The sequence below is a fragment of the Anguilla anguilla genome, chromosome 4 (assembly GCF_013347855.1).
Source record: "Anguilla anguilla isolate fAngAng1 chromosome 4, fAngAng1.pri, whole genome shotgun sequence".
Taxonomy (NCBI): Eukaryota; Metazoa; Chordata; class Actinopteri; order Anguilliformes; family Anguillidae; genus Anguilla; species Anguilla anguilla.
This window is the reverse complement of record NC_049204.1, coordinates 15474179-15495837: the sequence shown is the minus strand read 5'-3', so window position 1 is coordinate 15495837 and position 21659 is coordinate 15474179. Positions and strand designations below refer to the sequence as shown.

At 36.1% G+C, this 21659-nt stretch overlaps 1 protein-coding gene and 1 long non-coding RNA gene across 3 annotated transcripts; both read right to left on the bottom strand.

The window, feature by feature from the left end:
- Window positions 1-4070: 4070 nt before the first annotated feature.
- bmi1a (bmi1 polycomb ring finger oncogene 1a) lies at window positions 4071-13666 on the bottom strand. Of its 2 annotated transcripts, none has more exons than XM_035412219.1 (10): window positions 13304-13666; window positions 9054-9183; window positions 8697-8793; window positions 8221-8276; window positions 8084-8134; window positions 7369-7477; window positions 7087-7132; window positions 6618-6716; window positions 5998-6078; window positions 4071-5513 (listed from the first exon to the last, which is right to left on the bottom strand). In XM_035412219.1, exons 2-10 carry the CDS (start codon window positions 9169-9171, stop codon window positions 5181-5183), a joined length of 990 nt encoding a protein of 329 aa, XP_035268110.1. In that variant the 5' UTR covers window positions 9172-9183; window positions 13304-13666; the 3' UTR covers window positions 4071-5180. The 2 variants fall into 2 exon arrangements, with proteins under 2 accessions (XP_035268110.1, XP_035268112.1); XM_035412221.1 differs by lacking the exon at window positions 13304-13666 and adding an exon at window positions 9707-11808.
- Window positions 13667-15086: 1420 nt separating this feature from the next.
- Window positions 15087-20865, bottom strand: LOC118224831. Its single transcript, XR_004764704.1, has 3 exons — window positions 20709-20865; window positions 18564-18678; window positions 15087-18347 (listed from the first exon to the last, which is right to left on the bottom strand). It is a non-coding gene; the product is annotated as an uncharacterized LOC118224831 (long non-coding RNA).
- Between the last annotated feature and the right edge of the window lie 794 nt (window positions 20866-21659).

The following is a 21659-nucleotide window of genomic DNA, read 5'->3' as shown; positions in this document are numbered from 1 at the left end:
AGGACCATGCCAAACCTGGTCACAAACTGACACCAAGGTCAGAATTTTAATAGCCAGCATGCCACAATGCCAAGGCTGCAAGAAGGGTTTGTAACCATGTGCAATGCAGTTTCAGAAAATTGACTTGGAATATGATCATTTTACCAAGCAACCACTAATGCTGTGGAATGAATGTTGTGCCTAAGCATGTCCTGACATGACATGAACTATTTTTGTTTTATTTAATGTGCCCATGCACAGACAACACAAGTGTTGCAGGTCTTCAGTCTAATGCAATGGAAAATGGAAAAAACAAAACTGTTATCAAATTATCCACCCATATGATTTTCATTTTCCTGTATTTTGATGTTTTCTGTCTGTTATTTTGTGTAAATGACTTGCTGTTTTTCTTGGCCAGATCCATTGTGTGTATTGTATTTGATTAATCAATATTCTCACGTGTCTGCATGTCCTATTACTGTAATTCAATAGACTGCACAGAGTGGAATTTTATTAGGCTATTGTACTCAAACAAGCATACGATTTTACATAAAAGCTTAATGGAATCTCTGCAATATTGTTGTTTTCCCCTTGAAGTCTATTTTAAAGTTTCCCAATAATCCTCTATCTCTGGAACAGGCTTGAATCCACTTGGAAGTACTGAAAGAGGCTTGGCAGTATGCAAAATCATTATACCATACAATAATTGTGCTTTTGTTAAATTACTAATGAAATGCACCAAGGTTTATGTATTTTGATGTTTCTTAAAAATATTTTTTTAGCTTCTTTTGGGAACAGCTGAAATATCATTCGCTTACTAGTTTTTCTCAATCAATCAATTAATAAAACAATCCTGTCTGTCTTTGTTTTTTTTCGTGAGTTGTTTATTTGTTTTCATTGTACTACGCAGGGGATTCTCTCTTACACAAAAATAACACAAAAAGACAGTTCTCAAATGATTACAATAGCTCTACAATAAATTCACCAAACTGAGTTTGTGAAGAAAAAAGTGTCCTGCTCTCGTTTACGTTTTAAATGTTTTGATTATTTAGGCTACTTTAGAAAATATTCCACCGCAAACCCATTTTTCAGTCTACAGTGATTAGGCTATTGATTCTGAAATAACTAATTTTTGTCATTTTTACATTCAACTGTTGCTAGTCGGATAGAACTGCTGCCCGTGACAGAACTGGAGTTAAATATCAGTAGCCTACATTTTTTAGTGTAGGAATGGTGTCTATAGTTACAGCTATAAAATGTTGAAATTGATTTTGTCATTATTTCAGACACGAGTACCATTATCAGTGAGTACCATTATTTCCCTCCATTATAAGCGCAGACACAAGTAAGCTGAACGATAATTTAGAAGCGTTCTTTCCGTCCGAAAAACTAGCGAACTTATCAGTAGAGCTTTATTTCAAAGATGGCAAGCATTGCATAAGAACCACGATCTCAAAGGTAGGCTACTGGAAACCCGGGGAATTCACTTTATACTTGATATTTAATTCAAACAAATTCCTTTCGGACAGAAATAGGACAATTATAATGATTTTTAATGCCACACGCAGAACATAAATGTGGTTAAAGAACCTATTCTGTGTATTACAATGTAGACCGTAAACTACTTTGTGCTTCTGCTAATTCAATTGATTGGAATAATTGCATGGCCCCAAGCACTGTGAGCCTTATAGCATTTTATGCATTTCTGACAGGTGATTGATCTGGTCTAATAAAACATGGGAAGCATTTGTTGTAACATGCACGGCTACAGAACGTGAGAATTCGTTCCTCATATCCAGTCTACAAGAAATCACAATAATTTAGCATTAAGTTACTATAATTATTAAAAAAGTAAAAAATAATTAAACAAATTAATTGTATTTTTCAACTTTTTAAAAGTTAGTTCTGTGTTTAAATGTGTTCAGCTAATTTGCTTGCTGGCTTGACAAAGCATTATCTTTTGCATGCTCCAAGTGATGAATGGAAAAGAAACAGTCACCTGGTCACAGGCATTTGTAATAAGCACATACCAGATTGGTCTGTATAGTAAGTTATTTGGTTTGAAGAAGTTTACTTGGGTTTTCAGAAACAAACAGAAGCAGATTTCCTCATCGATTTGGATGTTACCACTACTTATTTGATGGTAAGTTACCAAGATTCTTGCGCATCAATGTTCTTACAGTCACACATAAAACCCCATGGCTTCATAATCAGAGTGTGTGGCTGGTCTCCCGTTACAACTGGAAATGTGTTTCCTCGGTGACTACTGACATGTCAGAGCAGTTTGAAGTAGGCTATAGGTGTGGTATATGTGATGATTTTGATATTTCCATTCACTCTCTTTATGACTGCCCCGATAGGTGTTATAGCCTGTCTTTTCGTGCGGCGCAGTAACCGAAATTCTCTCGAATGCTTCTATGCTTGGTGTGTTTCTTGGTTAAAATAAGAATAAAAAATTATAATCTGTTTCATCCTTTTCTTTCTCCGAGTAGTCTGGGACTTTTGACAATCTGTACTTATATTGCCACGAGGGGCGTTAACTGACCCATGATCATGATGTTTGTGATAGCGGTAGCCTATAAAAGCCATAGAGGTTACATTCATTGATAATTAAGTGTGCTTAATTCTGGTGATTATATATATATATATATATATATATATATATATATATATATATATATATAATTTTATATTACACGTTCAATGACTCTAGCTATAATAAAATTGACATTTTGGTACAGGTAAAGTCGAGGCTAAGATTATTTTTATTTTATTTTATTATTTTGAAGTTAAACTCGACTTTGTGTATAATTTTATTTTTATTTTTTTTTTACCACAGGTGATCTAATAGGTGTGAGTGTGTATACAAAATAGCGGAGATGTCAATTCAAGACGACATAGGCCTATAAATTAAAATACGTCACAAAATCTAGAAAATATAATTAGTACTTACTAATATAATTAATAAATTATATTTCCACAAATTTGGAGAAAACTGTACTAATAAAAGTCAACATTTCGGTATAATAATAAGAATTATATATATATATATAATAATAATATCGTTATTATTATTATTATTATTATTATGGATAATAATAATAATAACAACAATTACTATTTTAACCAGGCGAAATCATTTCTTATATTTAGCACATTATCGTATATATAGAGCTTATATATAAAATAATAAATATTGCAACATTTCAAAGGTTAACAAGAGAAAATAAACATTTGATGTTAATAATTGCAATTGCTTAAAGATATTTTAATAAGTTTTTAAAGGCGTTTTTCATTAATAATAGTATGTTTTGAAAAATAACAGACAATGTATTGTGTCCTTTACATTTGATTAAACAGATTTACAAACATGCCTATATGTGAATATCACCATTGACATAATCAGTCAGTAAAATAAAAGAAAGAATGAAGAAAAATGTGTCCAAAGTAATTACACATTTCACAGGTTGTCTTCAACAAATTTTCCATTATTTTGCAGGCAAAATAATTTCTGTATAATTATTGAATTTAACAACGATCTTATTCAGTGGAAAAAAAATATCTTGAACACATGTTTTATCTGGGGCAGGCTTTAAACACAATTAAGTTATTTTCTGAACTGTTAACTGCTATAGGCAGCAAACACAAATAAATTCATACGTGTGCATAGGTCTAAAATGTACTGTACTCTGCAGAATTAAATAAACTTTGCACATAAAACTGAAGGCCTAGTGACTTCAGCAGACTTCTATCAGCCTGAGTTGCCAGTTTGCAATTCAAAATGATCTGATGGAGTCTGATAGCGCCACTGTAATTATACGCAAGCTCACTGGCGTCACATCAAAATGGAACTAAACTCGGTAAACTTCTGAGCTCTCTAAACATTAGTGGTGATTCACTACAACAGTGGTGATTTTATAATAGCCACAACTCTTCCGGTTGGTATTTCTTTCTTCCAGCTGTAACAAACGCAGAGTTGAGGGACACGTGAAACAAATTAATTAAGTTATTGTTAAGGAACAGCTGAATTTCGATGCGTTCACTTTTTTAAATGTTGCGCATGAAAATAAAATTCTAAAACGAAGACAAAGTAATCAAAATGTAAAATGTTTATTTAGATGTTTTTATACTGTGCAACAGTAACAATACAATAGTTTTACAAACAAACGGCCAGTACAAATATTGAGAACACTGTGGAGACATCAAAACATTTGTCTTCTAGCATGAAATGGACTTTCATATATAGTTTAACAGAGGTCTATGTCTTTTTCAGACAATGAGCTTTGTTCATTTATTCCACCTCTACATTAGCTAATTAAGTAAATATGCACATACAGGCCTATATACATTTGCTTATTATGAATCTGACTTCTGCAGCGTTCAGACCGAACTTCAAACATTTAGCCAAGCAGACAGAACGAAGCACTCTGTCCCTCGGCTCGGCGGCAGCAAAGAATTAAAAAAACTGAACAGGCTTACTGCAACCTGAATGGTTGCAGACTCTTTACAAAAACTCTGCAAAAAAGTCCACAAGCCGTAATACTGCTGCTAATTAGGATAGAGGCAACTATGTGTGCAATAAAAATATATTCATGATCTTCTAAACCGCCCCATTTTAACGGGTTCTGGTTTGCATTTTAAATTCGTTCAGATAGCAACTAACTGAACACACCTTTTACATTTTATTTACTTAGACGTATACGTTTAGTTTAATTTCTTAAATTGGGCGCGTTTTACAATTATAAAGTAAATCATTTCGATCAAAAAACTTTGAAGTCTGAGAAGACAAGTGTCTACATTGAAATGCACATTCAAATTTAGGCCAAGCATAACATATTCATTGAATTTGGTGGATCAAAAGCAAAAGATTTCTTAAAATCTACAAAGCGCACCTTCTTTCTCTAGAAATAAGAGAATTTCTCAGCTTTGCCCTTAATGTTCCCATATACACCACCTTCAACAGGACCTCCTGTGCTTTTTCACACCAAAAATAAAAATAAAAATCATAATAGTAATCATAAGGAAGAAACACAGGGACTAATCTGTCCATGACCTCCATTACTCCATTTCAACTGAAATGTGATTTCATTTAAGTCAAAACACACGTGACATAATTAGAGCAATAACAATGATAAAAAGTAAGCATCTACAGTGGAGCTATGTTGGCATCAGAAGAACTGGATCATCTGGCTCGGTGGCCATCATCCTGAAGATGTGGAGGAGCCATTGAAGGAGGCCTTGCGCACTTTGTTGCAGAAGGTGGTCTGTCGGATTGGAGGGCAGGGCGCCGTGCTGTTCCCGTTGACCGTGCTGGAGATGTGGGGGAAGTGTGGGTGCGGCGACTGAACCGGGGTGCCGGGGCTGGGCAGCGATGAGGAAGTGGAAGGCACGCCAGCGGGGCTGCTGGCTTTATCGCTGGCGGAGTCGCTCTCCACCCCAGAGCGGCCGGCGCTGTTCAGTCCCTCTGGCGAGTGGCTGATCTTCATCTTTTTGCAGTTGGGACGAACTCTGTACTTCAAAGGTAGTGGTCCATTCTGCAAGCAGAATAGCAATGGTTTATTAAATATTTGGTTACTATATTTGAAGTCACAGCTTTTAGCAAAAACAAAACAAAGTCAACACGTGAAACTAAAATAAACTAATATGAAGCTGAGAAACTTGAAATATCTTTTTTACAGGCCCAAATTTACAAAATGTACATAATTTGCACATAATGCACTTCATCCTCTACTCTGATCCATGAATGGAAGCAAGAACAATCTTTCTTTACTTAGGTATACTATTTTTTATTTGGACACTACCAAATACAAACTCCCAGTTAAGTAACAAAATAACTAACATTTTTTATTCAGGTACAGTGCAGTTGGATTGAATCAAAGCAATGGTTTCCCATTTTCTATTAGCTTCAAAACTAATTTTCAAACTCCTCTAAAGACTCTTTCTTTTCTTTTATTCATTTTAATTTCTGAAGACAACATACAACATCATTATTAAGAAAAGATATTAAAAGAAAATTACCCTTCTCCAGGTATAGATGTAGGCAATGTCCATTAATGTATAGTAATCTTTCAACGGTTCATCTTCGTACATTACTTCAATCTAAATTGGATGGAAAGTAAGAGGAATTTATCATTTTTATTGCAAGTACATTCAATTGTTAATACCAATGTACAAAATGTGCACATGTGTACAAAATAATTCCACATAATCATAAAAAATGAGACCGTATTGTATTATTGCAAAAAAAAACAAAAAAACATCAACCACCACAACAGCTAACCATTACAAGAAAGTACTGCTACAGAAAACCACAATTTTATAGTGATTCTATTTTTTTTAATTTTTTTTATTCCAATTCAGTCAGTTGTCTTTGAAGAAGTACTATGTGAAACAGACTGCTCAATCATCCTGTTGAGTTGTACAGTAGCTTTTAATAATATAATTGAGGAAGTACTAAACCGCTTAGCCATTTTTAAAATTATCGCTTTACACAGCCCTGGTTTCAGTTACCGTTTTTATGTACAGTGGAAATACCAGTACGCTCCAAACTGACATACATTTTTATTTAGTCTACTGCTTCATCAGCTGATGGTTAAAGACTGTGAAATAATGAATGAATTAGCACATAATTCACTTACCTGGAAGGTGGAAGGAACATCCATCTTACTTCTTAGGAATTTCCTCAAATGCATCACAGTCATGGCAGCAGGGCACTGCAGATACCGTTTGTTATTTACCTGCAAAATAAAAATAATGTACAAATATTCTAAATTACTCAAGACAAAGGTAAATTTATCTACTATGCACTTTGTCTCCAGCTTTGAGAATGGAAAATTAATATTCAATGCACAAGGTCATGAGGTTAGCAGTCACAAATAATGTTCAATTTGACATCATGAAAACATGTTCACATTTATTCAATGGTGTCAATTCGAATTTAGGTTGCAGAACATTTTTGCTAAGATAAAACAGCCAAAATCAACATTTTACTCTATAGTACTCTATAGTATCTGCAAGAGACTTAACTCTTGCATGTCTTTACATGCTCTTAGTATTGACATGTTGAATATATGTGACCAAGATGAAAGAAATGCAGAGCTGCATTACCTCTTCTTTTGCTTTCTTTTCATCCATGCTGCCTTGTTTTTCCATCCTGAACGGATAAAGGATGCAACAACGGTTAAACAACACTCCGATCATTTCGTCACAGACTGTAACAGCAATGGTGTAAACTGAAAGACTCTTCTGTGTTTCTTTTTTTACTGATAAAGTTAAACCTTAAAAAGTTGCTGGGTAAAAGAAGACTAACAAAAAAAAAAACATTTAAAAAATATTAAATTAGTGTTCAAATGACAGGACAAAAGAGCGGTATTTAGTTGAAGACCATACTTGTTCTGGTCGAAGAATTCAATGGAAAGACTGATTATCTCATCATCTGTGATTATTCTCTTGTCCTCATCGGCCACCTCTCCACGGTCCTCATTTGATCCATTCGCAGCTTAAAACAAAATATCAAAATTATCATAACGGCGTGTTCATCCATAAATTGTACACATGTTCACGCAGACTATTTGGCAGATCGAAAGACCCAGTTTTATTGCATGTAAAACCTATAGGGTAGGTCAAACTGAGCATGTGGTCAAAATTACAGTTCTGTACAAAAAAGGAGTGTGCACCATCCAAATATTTGTGCTATGTGCACACGTCCTAATTTGTGTAATACATGGCAACTGACTCCCACATCAGACGTCTTCGAATTCTGTATTGTATAATGCAGCAACAATACTGCATTTTTTGTCATTGTGAGATTTTTTTTTTTTTTTGATTGTAGTAGTACCTAATTAGTAGGTAACTGAATATGTAATTTAGTCAATGAACAGATAGCAGCCATTGGCCAAAGTGTCACCCACAAGTGTATTTCACATTGTAAGCAAACACCAAGAGAGCTAAGTTACAATCACATAGGCCTAAGTGCCACTTCTAAGGTGCATGCCTCAGGAACTAATGCGAGGGACATCAAAAATATTAACAAATATGCCATTTCAAAATTTCTGTAACTGAAATTATAAGACCATTCTGCTTTTCCACACTGAAAGTTGGTTACCATCTACTGATGGATGCTCTGCGTAAAAATCCCTCCTTCGCTTCATTTCATCTATAGGAAAACAAAAGGGTTTTTAATCACACATATCTAAATAAGAAATTGAGTTTATGGTTGAGAAATATCAATAGAAATCTTACTTTTGAAGAGACCAGGAACCAACTTGTACACAATGTCCTGAAGAGTCTTGTCAGAACTAAAATAAGAAATTGATTTTATGGTTGAGAAATATCAACAGAAATCTTACTTTTGAAGAGACCAGGAACCAACTTGTACACAATGTCTTGAAGAGTGTTGTCAGAACTAAAACAGTCACAATTTTTACCATTATTATGCTTTGAAAGTTAATAGATTTGTACAAACGTGTGTGTGCATGTGTGCATATGTGTGTGAGTGTATGATCAAAAAGAGTACTTTCATTTAGAGCTGTAGCGGTTAAGACCTGTACATGTGTACCTTGCAGTAAAAGATAATGGACATTTAGAGCATTTATTCTAATGACAACAACACACAAATATCCATATCATTAAAAGACCAAATCGGCAATTAAATCAATCATTAAAAAATTATTAGCATGGTCCATGTCCTGCATGAAATAAAAAAATCATAAATTTACCGAATGTTTAGAAGAGGCTTTGTTTTGTGAACCTGGACATCACAAATTGGACAGTACTTGCTGGTCTCCAGATAGCGAACAATGCACATTTTACAGACTGAGAATATAATTCAGAGAGAAAAAATGGTTTTCACAATGGTTATAAAGCATGAATTAAGTCTTGATTCATTACTGAATTTATGGCACCTAATTATCATGCACTCCTTTTACTATGTAAAAAAATGAGAACAGTTAACATAGCAAAGGCAACACTAATCACTTTAACATCCAAGAAATAGGATTTCTATTTTTTTTTTTTTTTGTACTGCATACAGCCATTATTTAGTTTAAGCCTTCTACCCAAGCTGTGATACTTACATGAGTGCAAACATTCTATGATGGTAGTTGCGTCTATGAAATATCCACCACACAAAACACACATCAAATGTGGATTTAATTCAGTAATCTTAATTCTTGTTGTTCGATGCATCGTCATGGAAGGCAAGACCTAAAGAAATTGAAATAAAAACATTAACTGAGAAGCCTAGTGTTGGCTTATTGCATTCTTACAGACTTGTGCATAGCCTAAGTGCTCTTAATTAAAACAAAGCCTTTTCGAAAGCAACTTCAGAAGCCAGCTATCTGGCTAGCAACTTATCTGGTAACCCTTAGTTTAAAAGACCAATTTTGAAATTTTGAAGTATGCTGTTCCTCAACAGTTAAACTACTTGCTATCACAATATGTTGAGAGAGAAAAAATCCATGTTACTTAGTTTGTGAAGGTTACAGAAAAGACCTAGAATGGCATCTTACTGAAACAGCAGCCATTCGCAAATCATGCCGTGACTTTAAACAATATAGGCTACATGAAATAAAATCATGAAACGATGAAAAGATATTTTCCCATTGGTTATGAACCTTGACTCCAGCAGACAAAATGAATAAGATTTAAACAGCCTAGACAAGCTTACACAAATGGCTCAAATAAATAAAGTTCTCAACAGAAAAGTTCCCTACATAAGTTAGCCTACCTGTTTGACTTAGGCCAATGTAATTTTACTTCAGCTAAGATCAGTGTGTCAAAACGATTCGTCGTGACCGGAGGAGACTTAGGATGTAGCCTACTTAGGCAGCGTTTCAGTCGTTCGTTTTGAATACAACAATAATCATAAGCCAAGGTAAAACATTGCACTTTCAATATATCCTGACTGTAATTACCGCAGCCTTTTCAATATTTAAAGATCTAAAACAGTAAACTGTTTATTTGTGTCCAAACACGGTAATTCTTATTGTTGCTATAGCAACTTAGGTTATACTTGGCATCTTGCCAGTGACTGAAAATAGAGCCGCGCCACGGGAGCAACTATATTTCATGCAGATGTGACAAAAATAAATCTAAACTCAATAGATAAGCAATGTTTTTATGTAAACAACAAAAATGAGGCTGCCATCTCGCAATGCGATCCTCTCCACAACACAAAAACCCCGTGTCGTCTGAAGTAGCCTACGGTAAAGACCAGACAACCATAGCCAAGGCTACCACGTCGACAATCGGCTCATTATATTTTCCTTAACATTTCTCTCCGCAAAACATAAGATTTCAATAAATCGCGTGTCTGGACTGATTTGTTAAGACACGGGTTTTCATTTACGCCGAGCACCGTTTAGTAGGCTAATTTATAGGCTAGACTCACCCTTAAACATCACCTACAGATTGCCTATGTTCTTCATAGGTTTAATTCAGTCCCTAAGCAAAGCTAAAGACAGAAACAAGTCTAAAGAAGGTTATTGACTGCAGGAATTCACTGTAGCTTATAAAACGACAAGAAAGACAACTTATAAATGTCGACAACATCGGGGATTTCAAAACATTAGACTTGGAGAGTTCTGAACAGCCTATCCGAAAACATAGCCAACCACAAAGTAGCGAAACCGAGAAAGATTTCTCTTCAGAGAAGAGGAAGATATTCCCAGATGCAAGTTTTAAACCCATAACAAGGCTACATCTGGGTTCATTTTTAACACAAGCCGTTACACAAGTGAAACCGAAATTTGCCCTCGCAAATAGGTTATCCACAAACTCACTGACAGCCAATTTTAAAGACGGAAAACTGTGTTAGACTACAGCTGCCAGCATTCGTCTTGCATAACCAATTAGGCTACAAGAGTAACAGAACTGCGACTTAAACGAAAGTGATATCCATTCATTAGCCTACGCCATCCGAGGTAGTGCACGTTTTACCGGCGTAGTAGGCTAGTCTCCACGAAACGTGTAGCCTACTCAATGCTTTAAAAAGACATATGCTGGACAAATATTGATTGCACGCAACCCAATGGATTTTAAGTCTAGGCTACATATTAATCCCGTTAATCGAAATTTGGGAATAGCCAGTCTTTGTTAGACCACTATGAACAGGGCAGTTTTATGGATTGCTATGTTAACAGCTCAGTGACATGTTCTCAACCACCAGCCTTTCAGAGATAGCGTAGCCCATGCTATCATCGGGACCAAGGCAACGTTAGATATTTGTCTCACCGTCGTAGCCTACGTTTAAATGCACACAAGACGTCTCTGCCTGAAACCCAGCAGGTAGGTTGCAGCCACACGTTGCCTACGTCTCGTTGCATGTAGAACAACTGTTAAAACAAGCCACTGTAGGCTACATACAAGTGTTTCAATTGGGTAACCATAAACTAGCAGGCAAAACTGTTTAAACAAATTAGTGTTGTCATCAATTGAAAGGGAAAACAATGAAGCATCCCTTTCTAATCATAATATGTGCCTTGTGTCTCTGGTCAATGAATTCTAGAACTATGTTGAGACCATGTTGCAACTGGACTCAGCAACTGCAATTTATTAAAACCCTTTTCACATGTTAGCAAATGCAATCCAGGAGATAGTTAAGCTAAAATAGGCCTATCTTCACAATTTGCAGTCAATTTCATAAACAATACAGCAACAAAACCAGCAATCCAACCAGACCGGGGTAACTACATTCATTTTGAACTCTTCACAGTAACTAGGCTGTAGTAACAAGCTACACTGCACTTGAGGCCTGTAGATCAAGTGCCAGAATACCAACGAATGCCCAGTAAATAGCCTATGCGATAAGCTATATACCATGTAATTGTTTTGAAAACGAAAATAAGCTTTCAGGCAATGTAAGCGCACAGACCAGGAAACCCAAAACTGGTCCTCCTTGTCGAAACAAATAAAATGCACATAGCAGGGTAGGACTGAAAAATATTAAGCAGTACAACTGCAATCCACTGAACTGCAGAATAATTTATCCACTCCTGGTATGACCCTTGTATGATCTATTAAAACAAGGGTATATTGAGAACTTGCGCAAAAAAACAAATTATACTGAGAAATGTCCAATCAATGCACCGAAATGGCACAATCTCAATAATACATGAACATAAGACTCAGTCCATATGAAACGTTCTCATCGAAAGGCAAATATGGCTATTGATCCCAAGCTGTAGTTCACTTTCAAAACCAATAGTGCACTTGCAAATACATCGCAATTACCCAAACCCCAGCGGTTAAACAGAAATGCTCTTCATCCGCTGATTTTCAGCCCGTGTGGTAAGACAAACCTCGAATACTGCACGTTGCGTCAAGATTGTCCACATACATGCAGTGTTCATTATCAGTGGTCGAAGTAAACAGTGAGAGCAATCAAGTCTTGATATGAATTCAGGCTTTGTTAACTGTAAATCAACCGATAGCTCGTTAACAGCGTGTCAAGGCCCACACGCACAGCCCATTGAAATCCACATGCCAAAGCAACAGAGAAACGATACCGAAATACTCCAGAAATGCATGTAGCTACATCAATATTTGTAAGAGGTTTCAGCTTACGTATGCGCTCATAAAAATCAATGAAACCTATAGCCCAGACAAAGTTAACCCCACCCCCGCCACACGGCAAAAATGACAGAAGAGCTTTGAATTAAGACACAGTACATATCAATGTTGTAGAAAGCGTCTCTGGTTTTGGTTTGTTTACAGTGATAACCACTGAAATGACAAGAAAGGGACATTTAGATTAACATTGATAAATTAGGCGAGTGTGAGACCCGTCTATTCTGCCAAGACGTAAGTTGCCAATGGAAAACTTAAGTTAATAAAATCATTGGGGTTTACATCTGAATACTGCAGGCATTTCATTGGGTTCTCAACTTCCCGTTGATGAAGTCTCTATAAAATAATGGCACTTGACTGAAATAAACTGACGGGGAGAACCGATTGAATGCGAGTTATCATGAACACTTGACCCATCTCACTCCTAATTTATCTAGAATGTCGGCTTTCATCAAAGACTACACATACACACTAAACAATAAAGTAGTAACGATGCAGTCAACCAATAGTATAAATATTTCTCTGCATGATATGGTTGTCTACGCGGCACATAAACAAAGTGTGTTCGAGAATTGAACTAATTTTAAAGCATTGTGCGTAGCGTCACTGAGTCAAACCAGTGTGCGTAAAACCACCGTCAGAACCTCGCATCAAGTGCAGACCTCATCTCCCTTTTCATATGGAAAACAACGTAAGCATAACGCGCATCCTTTCAGAATTCACCAATTGGTAAGAAGGGGGACTGAACAGCACTTACCCCAAGATTGCGTCGTAGGCCGGTAAGACTTGGTACGGATAAACAATCAAAGTTATAAGTCGATCAGCAGAAAATGAACGCGAGCCAAGCGGCCATCTTGAAAAGAGCTGCAGACGCTGTCAATTGCAATAAGCGCACGGCAGCACAGAGCTCATTTTAGTTACGAAAAACCTTATTTCTCTCCCTGTCTGCACCCTCTTTGTGTCTAAGGCATGGGATAGACGAGGAGCCAGAACTACAACTGTCCGATTTTAGTGATAAAAATTCTCCCTCTACGAGATCCGTTCTTAATTCAGTTGTTCGAAAAATGCAATGCTGATGGTTCAGTGGAAACTGACACCGTCCCCAAAATGGCTTGTAGTTCGACCGCCCAGCTCAGTCACGTGGTCTCATTCCTTAAGGGTGGCCAGGGAATTAGTGTCGGTGTAAGCAGTGTATGAATCTTTGCTTTATACCTCCCTTTCCCTTATAACACCTTATTCATCCTCCGAGCGAAAGCATTCAGAGCGCGTTTACAGAAATCGAGTTTTTAAGACAATGGATCGTGTTCTTTTAATGCCATTTCCAGTTTGAAAAAATGTTTTCTTTAATAAAAGTCAATTATGTTACAAAGTGCTTCTTTAAAATAGGAACGTTTTATGGCAACAACGATATTACTCTTTTTAACCTCGACACAGACTGCAGCGCGGTTTATGGCGTAAGGCTCATGAGAATAGTCAGTGTGAGGGAAACGCTGAATTCGATCTTTATGGTTATAACGTGGCCTTTAAATCCCCAAACAAGGCTTAAAATACACGAATGACTTACCATCGTATATTTAACTAGTGCAGGCTACCCCGAGTGAATCACCAATAACATATCTCGATAGAGATGGTAGCTCGCGCTCTTTCGTTAGGGACAAATCCCGGGGTTTTGAAGCCAGTGCCGCTTCAAAGCAAAGCACAACCTCAGACTTCGTCGACCGGAGTCCAATAGTCTGTACGCACATTGGAGGAAATCGCGCTTTCCCTTCAGGTATCATGAAATTGGCTGGGGTGCCTGATGAAATGGTCTATTAACTTGCCGTTTTATCGTCTAAGATAGCTTACGCTAATTAACGGCTGGTAAACTAACGTCAATACTTAATGATCACATCGTTATCAACCGATTATTTTTCGACGAATTATCATAAGTTTGATCAAAGAATTAAAGGAAAAATAATATTTTAGATTGTCTCAATTTTTTTAGCAAGATTGTTCGACTTGGGCTGTAGCAATGCGGTGTGCGGGAGGCTGTCACTTTTTATTGCGGTGACACAATGGGTGGATTTAAGTTACAGAACTGATATCCCTGTTATGTATTAAACTAATACATGACAATGAAACAAAGTGATCATGCCTAAAACGCCAAAAACACGTTTTATATGAAAGTAAAAAAGCAGAGTGGTTTAAAATATTGTAATCCTTCAAATAAGTTTAATCGTTTAACAGACTTGATCAACACACTTTAACTTTGCATGATGCATCATTATTGTATTATAATTATTTTCACTTTGCTTTTCAACCCAATTAAAAATCCAAGCGAAGCTTTTTGTCGGCTGGACGTCAGCACAAGATAGAGAGGGGTCACGCACCAAGTCAGATTCCACTGGCGCTTCCCCGGGCGTTCCAAGTACGGGCTTTACGACAGCGTAGCTTTCAGGAGCCGTTGCCGCGTCTTTCATCTTTCCCCCCAAAATTTCAAAAAAAGGCAACGACATGTTCTAAAAACAAGGTATGAAATGAAAAAAGGACACAACGTCATCTACAAGGCAGATAGTATGTATTTTAATTGTCCCAGTATCTGACTTTTTTCAGAACCCACCGAGATCAATTTACAGAGCACAATTCATATCAAGTTTGCTTTCAGTCTGCAATGTCAAATAACGAACGGTTGTTTTGTCTAGTTACTTCCTTTCATGTTCACTTAAGTCTTAGAAGTCAGAGTAAAGCCAGTTCTGTTTCAATTGATCACACATCGTTGTAAAACACGTTATCATACAATCGCGTAACAAGAGGCCAGCACAAAATACCACAAACCAACTTTTTAAAAAAAAGAAACTGAGACAAATCGGGGAATTAACGAACTTAGCAAAAAACGAAAAGGGTTACACACGGATGCACGAGGTGATCACGGAATATTGATGTTTTAATGAGTATTTTGTTAACAGAGGGTTTGAATACTTTTCTCCAGTCAAACTGATTAAATAGTATCGAGCCCTCCTGCATTGTACTCTCCATATTTGAACTGTAGGCCAGTAGAACGACAATACGAAAACACCCAAAGCAGGGTTTTGCAAAATTCTGAATGTTGGGTATATAGTGTCGCCAAATCAATCATCAGACAGTAATAGCGTAGATCAATCACAGCCCACCGCCCCCCTCCCCCAAAACACACGCGCGCATAATTTCACACGAAAAAATCGCAGAAGAATTTCATGCTTAATTTGCTTCATTCTCGATAGAGTTCACCCTCATAAACTGTTCACATAGTCTAAATATGTTTTGTTTTTTAAACTTACTGAGCAGACTGGGTAGTTGTTAATATCTGTTGAGAATACTTACTGTCTTAGAACCTATACATGCACACGGGCCACGGCAAACGAGTAAGAAAACATAATGTCCCACATTTATGGTGTAGATTCCAAGGGTGCGAGGAATTCTTCCTTTTTTCTTCTTTGAGAAGATCTACACATTTCCACAGATATGCCACAATAAATCTTCAATATAAGCATCTTGGTAAAACGTTAGATATTACCGACTTCCTGGACAACCGTAAGCAATGAAAAGCAAAGGACAACACTAGGACATATAGCCACACAGCTGCCTGCGCCCTTTTTTATTTATTAATTTGTTGTTGTTGTTTTTTTTTTTTTTTTTGAAAGAAGAGTTAACATCTAAAGCATAAAAGCTTGTTGTGCCACGGAATAAAAAGTTCCCCCCAAATAGGCTACAGAAGTTGACTACATTTTAAAAACGTCACAAAAATAAGTTTAAATGTAACATTATAACGCAAAAAATTGAATCGAGTTTTTGTTGTTACCTTTGGTATACCTTTGGTATAAAATTTTTAAAAACGCATGCAATACAGTATAAGTGCGTGTCAAATGGACGTGCAAGACCAATTAAAGCATAAATAGAAAATCAGACATATATTTTGTCATTCATTTTCTTCCAAGGTTTTCTGTCATTGTTTAATCGTGGTGAAAATGACTGAGGCAGGTCTACGTAGTTCAAAACGAAAGTCTTAAATGGAACATTATTTGGCTTCTTACTGTAGCACACATGGTTTAGAATGAACTGAAATATCACACACAAAATATGACATTCTTGTTTCAAAAGAATATAGCCATGCTATTCATAATTTAAAACTAAAATCAAGCCAGTAGTTACCCGGGAGAACACAATGGCTTCAATTTAGTCTTGCATTTTGAATGGCACTGTAATATTATTCACCGTAAGCATAGGTAGGCCCTACATCTCACCTTCGTTACCAACAGTAACTAAACGTGCTACGCATATCAAGGACAAACCAACAGCATGCAAATTGTTTACTTTTTGTGTTTCTTTTTAACATTTTGATTTTTAAACTGCGATTAAATTTCACGAGTCATATACAGCCACACTGTTTTAAATTACAGATTACTGTAATGTGTTGAAAGATCTACTGCTACTTTTAGTATCATTATTTATCAACGTTTCTAGAGCACTATCCTCTTGGACGGAGCTTAAAGGTGACTGTCTACCATGACAAAATGTATAAGAAACAATTTCAATACAAAAGAAAAACGCAAGTAGGCTAATAACTTGCACTGATGTAGTCATTAACTCAAAGAAGTCCAGGTTCAGTCCAATTCTGTACTTATAGGCCTACATATAACATAGTCATATACCTCTGGAGTTATTGCTTGAAATAATACACAACAAATTGATATTTCATGAACATTTTCAAAGTAAAAAAAATCAAACCAAAATCTCTACTCTTCAGTAAATAATTTATATAATGAGAATATGAAATAAAACAAAAATAAATAAAATCCTAAACAATGAATAAATTGGTTACATAATATATATTTTAACATTTTTGTTGTTAATTTTAATTTAATGATTGAATGTCAGGAAATATGTAAAAACATGCTGCCATAACTAATGACTGAATTTATGTAAGCCAGAAACCTCTAACTTCAGAAATTGCATCTACATGGAATGGAATGAACAGTCAGTTTATTTTTTCAAAAGAGGTACAGGCCTACATTATGTAATAAAATTAAGGAATACCTGGAGTAGTACTATAGTGCAATCAAAATGAATTTCCTCAGAAGTTATGTCACCAGTCTGTAAAAGTAATATTATTAATTCACTTATAAGCACAGAACATTTAAAATATACGTATAACACTTTCATATCTCAGCGTTGTAAATAATTAAGTAGGATGGCTCATTATCCTCATGTACATTATATAATGTTTCTGATACAAGAAACCAGTGGTATTTAAGAGTAACACTTATGAATTAAAAAAAAAAATTGTTTGCAAATCAGAACAAATTTAGCCAACACTCCAGCCTCCCTGAGCTGTCATATGTACAGTACAAGGATACACAAGGATATGGTACTTAAGATGCAGTTAACACAAGCTATCAATTGCAGAATCATTCAAAAAAAAAAAGGAAAAATAAAGACTGAGAAAACAAATTTAATATATACTTTTAAATCTCCATATAGATAGGGGAAATTTAATTATTGTAATATTAAAAGATGTAATAAGCCATTTAATGTTTTTAACTGTTGTATTAAAACTGCATATTGTATGCGAAGGGACAGTGGTGATGCAGCAGTATGTACACAATTTAAGTTCATCACACACAATTTTGACACAATTTGACAAAAGGCTGTACATCTTTGGAGAAAACTTATATATATATATACTTTTTGAATATTTAGTTTAAAAATAGCTTTTGAACAAATGGTCCACTTAGTCTAAAATTTACTTACCTCTACCTTGAATTTTTAAAATCACTTCAGGCATTCTGGAAGACAAAGTTGCATGTCAGTAGTGTGATATGTATATTACAATAAAGGCAACTTTTGCAGTATTCATGAGAATTATAGGCCAGTGTCTTATTTAAAAATGCTAGTCACACCTGGTATTCATTGTAAAATGCACGTAGACTACATCCATACTCTCTGTGTCAAGTTTAATCTATTCAAGGAATGTATTCATATACAGGCCATATTTTGCTTACCACAGAAAAAAAGATACATTTACCAACTTGAAGATGTTCAGCATCCTTTTCCCAGTCTGAAGGCTGTTTATTATAGGGCTCTGCTTCAGCAAACCTTTGTTGATAAGTTTTGGTTCTGGTTCAACAATGAAAAATAACAAGCAAAACACATGCCACAGGCATTTTTCAATGACACAAACACAAAAAAAAAAGAAACCAGTTGTCTGGTGACTAAGTTTGGTTGTAATAATTAAGATTAAGGCCTATAACTAACTGATTTGCCTGAAAATGTCTGATTGTACGAATGAGTGTCTTGGTTAACAACTTGCTTTGAAATTATCGTGGAATTCACTGCAATGCTGTGCTAAAATCCATTTTTAAACTGAAGGGCAAGAGCACAGAAATACATTCTACTGATGGACACCTGCATGTTACAGTAAAATTGTCTAACAAAGCAACAAATGTCAAATCAAAGATAACCTCCTTGCTTAAGGTATCTTGATTCCTGTGCTTCAGCAGCTTGAATGACAAGACATATTTTCATTTTAAATCAGTTAAGTTGAATATTTAAAGCATGATCTAAAGCAGAGGTTTCCAACCCTGGTTCTTAAGAACCCCTGCTGATACCTTAATTGTAATTAACTGTTTTTATTTAGAAAAAGTTTGGTGACAAATACGGGGATTCAATCAACATCTTTCATTAAGTATGACTTACAATGAAATGCAAAAAATAGCATTTTTCCTCACAAACACAGTTTGGCCAGCAATCACAAAATCTAAACACCAAACTGAGTTTGGGAAGATATGTGTAAAACGTATTTGCAAAGTAAAGGAGAAATAGTGATGAATACATGCCAAAGCCAGCAAAAACTGCACTGTTTAAATCTTGCAGCACAAAATGAAAGAACTGCATGCATGAGGGTTCTCCAGGACCAAGGTTGGGAACCCCTGAGTTAATGACGTATGTTACAGTAGGTACAGTAACCTTTCTTCCTTAGACAGACCAAAGACCCTAATGTGGTCATTCATAGATGGGGGACTGAATGGAACTCGGGAGTCACGTGTTTGCTTTTGTGATGACTAGGGCATGCAATTTTGTACAACCTGATTACTGCTAAAATAAGTTTTTTTAAAATAATTATTGCAGAACAATTATTTTGTATATAGTTAACTAGTCAGTTTCCACTGGTTGCATCTTTCAAAGTCGTAGCCGAAAGGTTTATTGTAATTAGACGACCTACAATGTCTAATTCTCTCCAGTATGAACTATGGACCACAAGGGTCTGGACTATTTAAAACATAAATTAAATTAACAAGGTTCCATGCAAACACTAGCCGATAGGCTACTGTTTTTTAAATTTATTTTGCTGTAGTATATGTTACAGAGCAAATGTAGGCTACGTCACTATCGCAAGTAAGATGTCGTGAAATATATCAGGGAGAAAAAAATTACAACTGCTTATGTTTTCTGCCTGTACTGAGGATCCTCCTCTTTATTAAAACACGGGTGTAAACGGCTAAGCCCAAGAAGTCTGGTAGTTCATGGCAAATATTTCGAAAGACCCGTCCACGATAATGAAAGCTTAATTCTCTTCTGCGCTAGAACAAAACGCTGTTCGACAGACGTGTGTGACGTCGCCCACTAGCCTACAACCCCCAGCGTACAAGAGATTTTCACGAAAACAAAGGACTAGCGCCAGTTGACAGAGGCACTAAGCTTGTAGTAAAGTAAATGCATTGACACTTTGTCAATAGCATTGTCGCCGTGTTGAAATAACGTGTTTCCTCCTTTTTCTCGCAGTTAGGTTAGCCTATGTAGCTAATCTAACTGCATAAAGGTAAATTGTAGGCTGTTTGTTTAGTTAAGACAACATGTTCATTCAAATAGTCAATTTCGGAATTAAATAACTTACCGTTAGCAAGCTCTGGTAAAATTTACCTGGTTTATGAACCGTAATTACTGTGTTATCATAAAATATGAACCTGTCATAGGAAACTGAAATCATCATCCGTAGCCCAGTTCCGCCTCAATGTTTCGGTGAAGAGAAAACATAGGCTACGCGGCGAATAGATTTGATATATGTCCTCTGAGGACGTATTATTTATGAGTGGGCAGGGACAGGAAATCTCCCCATACACAAAGGCGATACGCGAAAGGGCACTTACCTAAGGTGTCGTCGGAATGGTATAGGCGAATAAAAACTGCAGATGGCATGCTACCTCGTAATTGTGACCACTGTCACGTCATGTTTACCAGGTTTGTCTAATTTTGGAGACCTTTCAGCAAAAAATCCAATTCCTCCATTATGGTCGTGCAGTGACCTCCGACACTACAACACGTGACAAGGGACTCTGGGGTGACGTGACGGATTGAATTGAAAATTCAGCTTGTATTGCTAGGAGGAGCAGGCACTGAACTGGAACACCGGGTGACGGTGTCTGCTGTGCCTGGAGTGTTATGTTTTCAAACGCACTCTTCTCGCCTAATTCACATTTGAAGCAATACGTACTATGCGAGAGGTAACGAATATGCTATGCAACGAGTCTTAAGGATACACATTATCGTTTATTAACAAAGAGTAGTCCTAGTTCTTGACTCTCTTGATGTGTTTTGTGTCACTACTTATATATGTACACATATGTGAAAATAAAACAAATTCAAATTAAAGTAGGCTGTAACTTGCATTTATTTAAGCTATTGACCATATTTGTATGCCCAGCTCTGTCACACTGAAGGGGGCACCTCAGGTTAAGAGCCTATAGTTTTTTGAAGTTACATGCAAAAAAACATATGAATGAGTTCAGAAATGTAAACATATTACAAAGACATGGTTTATATATTGATCAATGGGTCATCATAAAGATAGTTGGTGCAATGGGGCATAATCATGGGGCCCACAAGATAAATATATAATATGTGCATAGACTGCACTATTATCCACTGGGACTCTAATTTTGAGTCACAACCATTTTGCTGTCAGTTCCTTTGATATATCTGTATGTTTATTAATTTATCAGTCATTATACAGCAGACTTAGCCCCAATAAGGGGGGCTTGTAAGGCTGGGTTTGTGTCTTTGAAAAAAGGACAAGGTTTCAGTTCTCGGCTTACATGGTG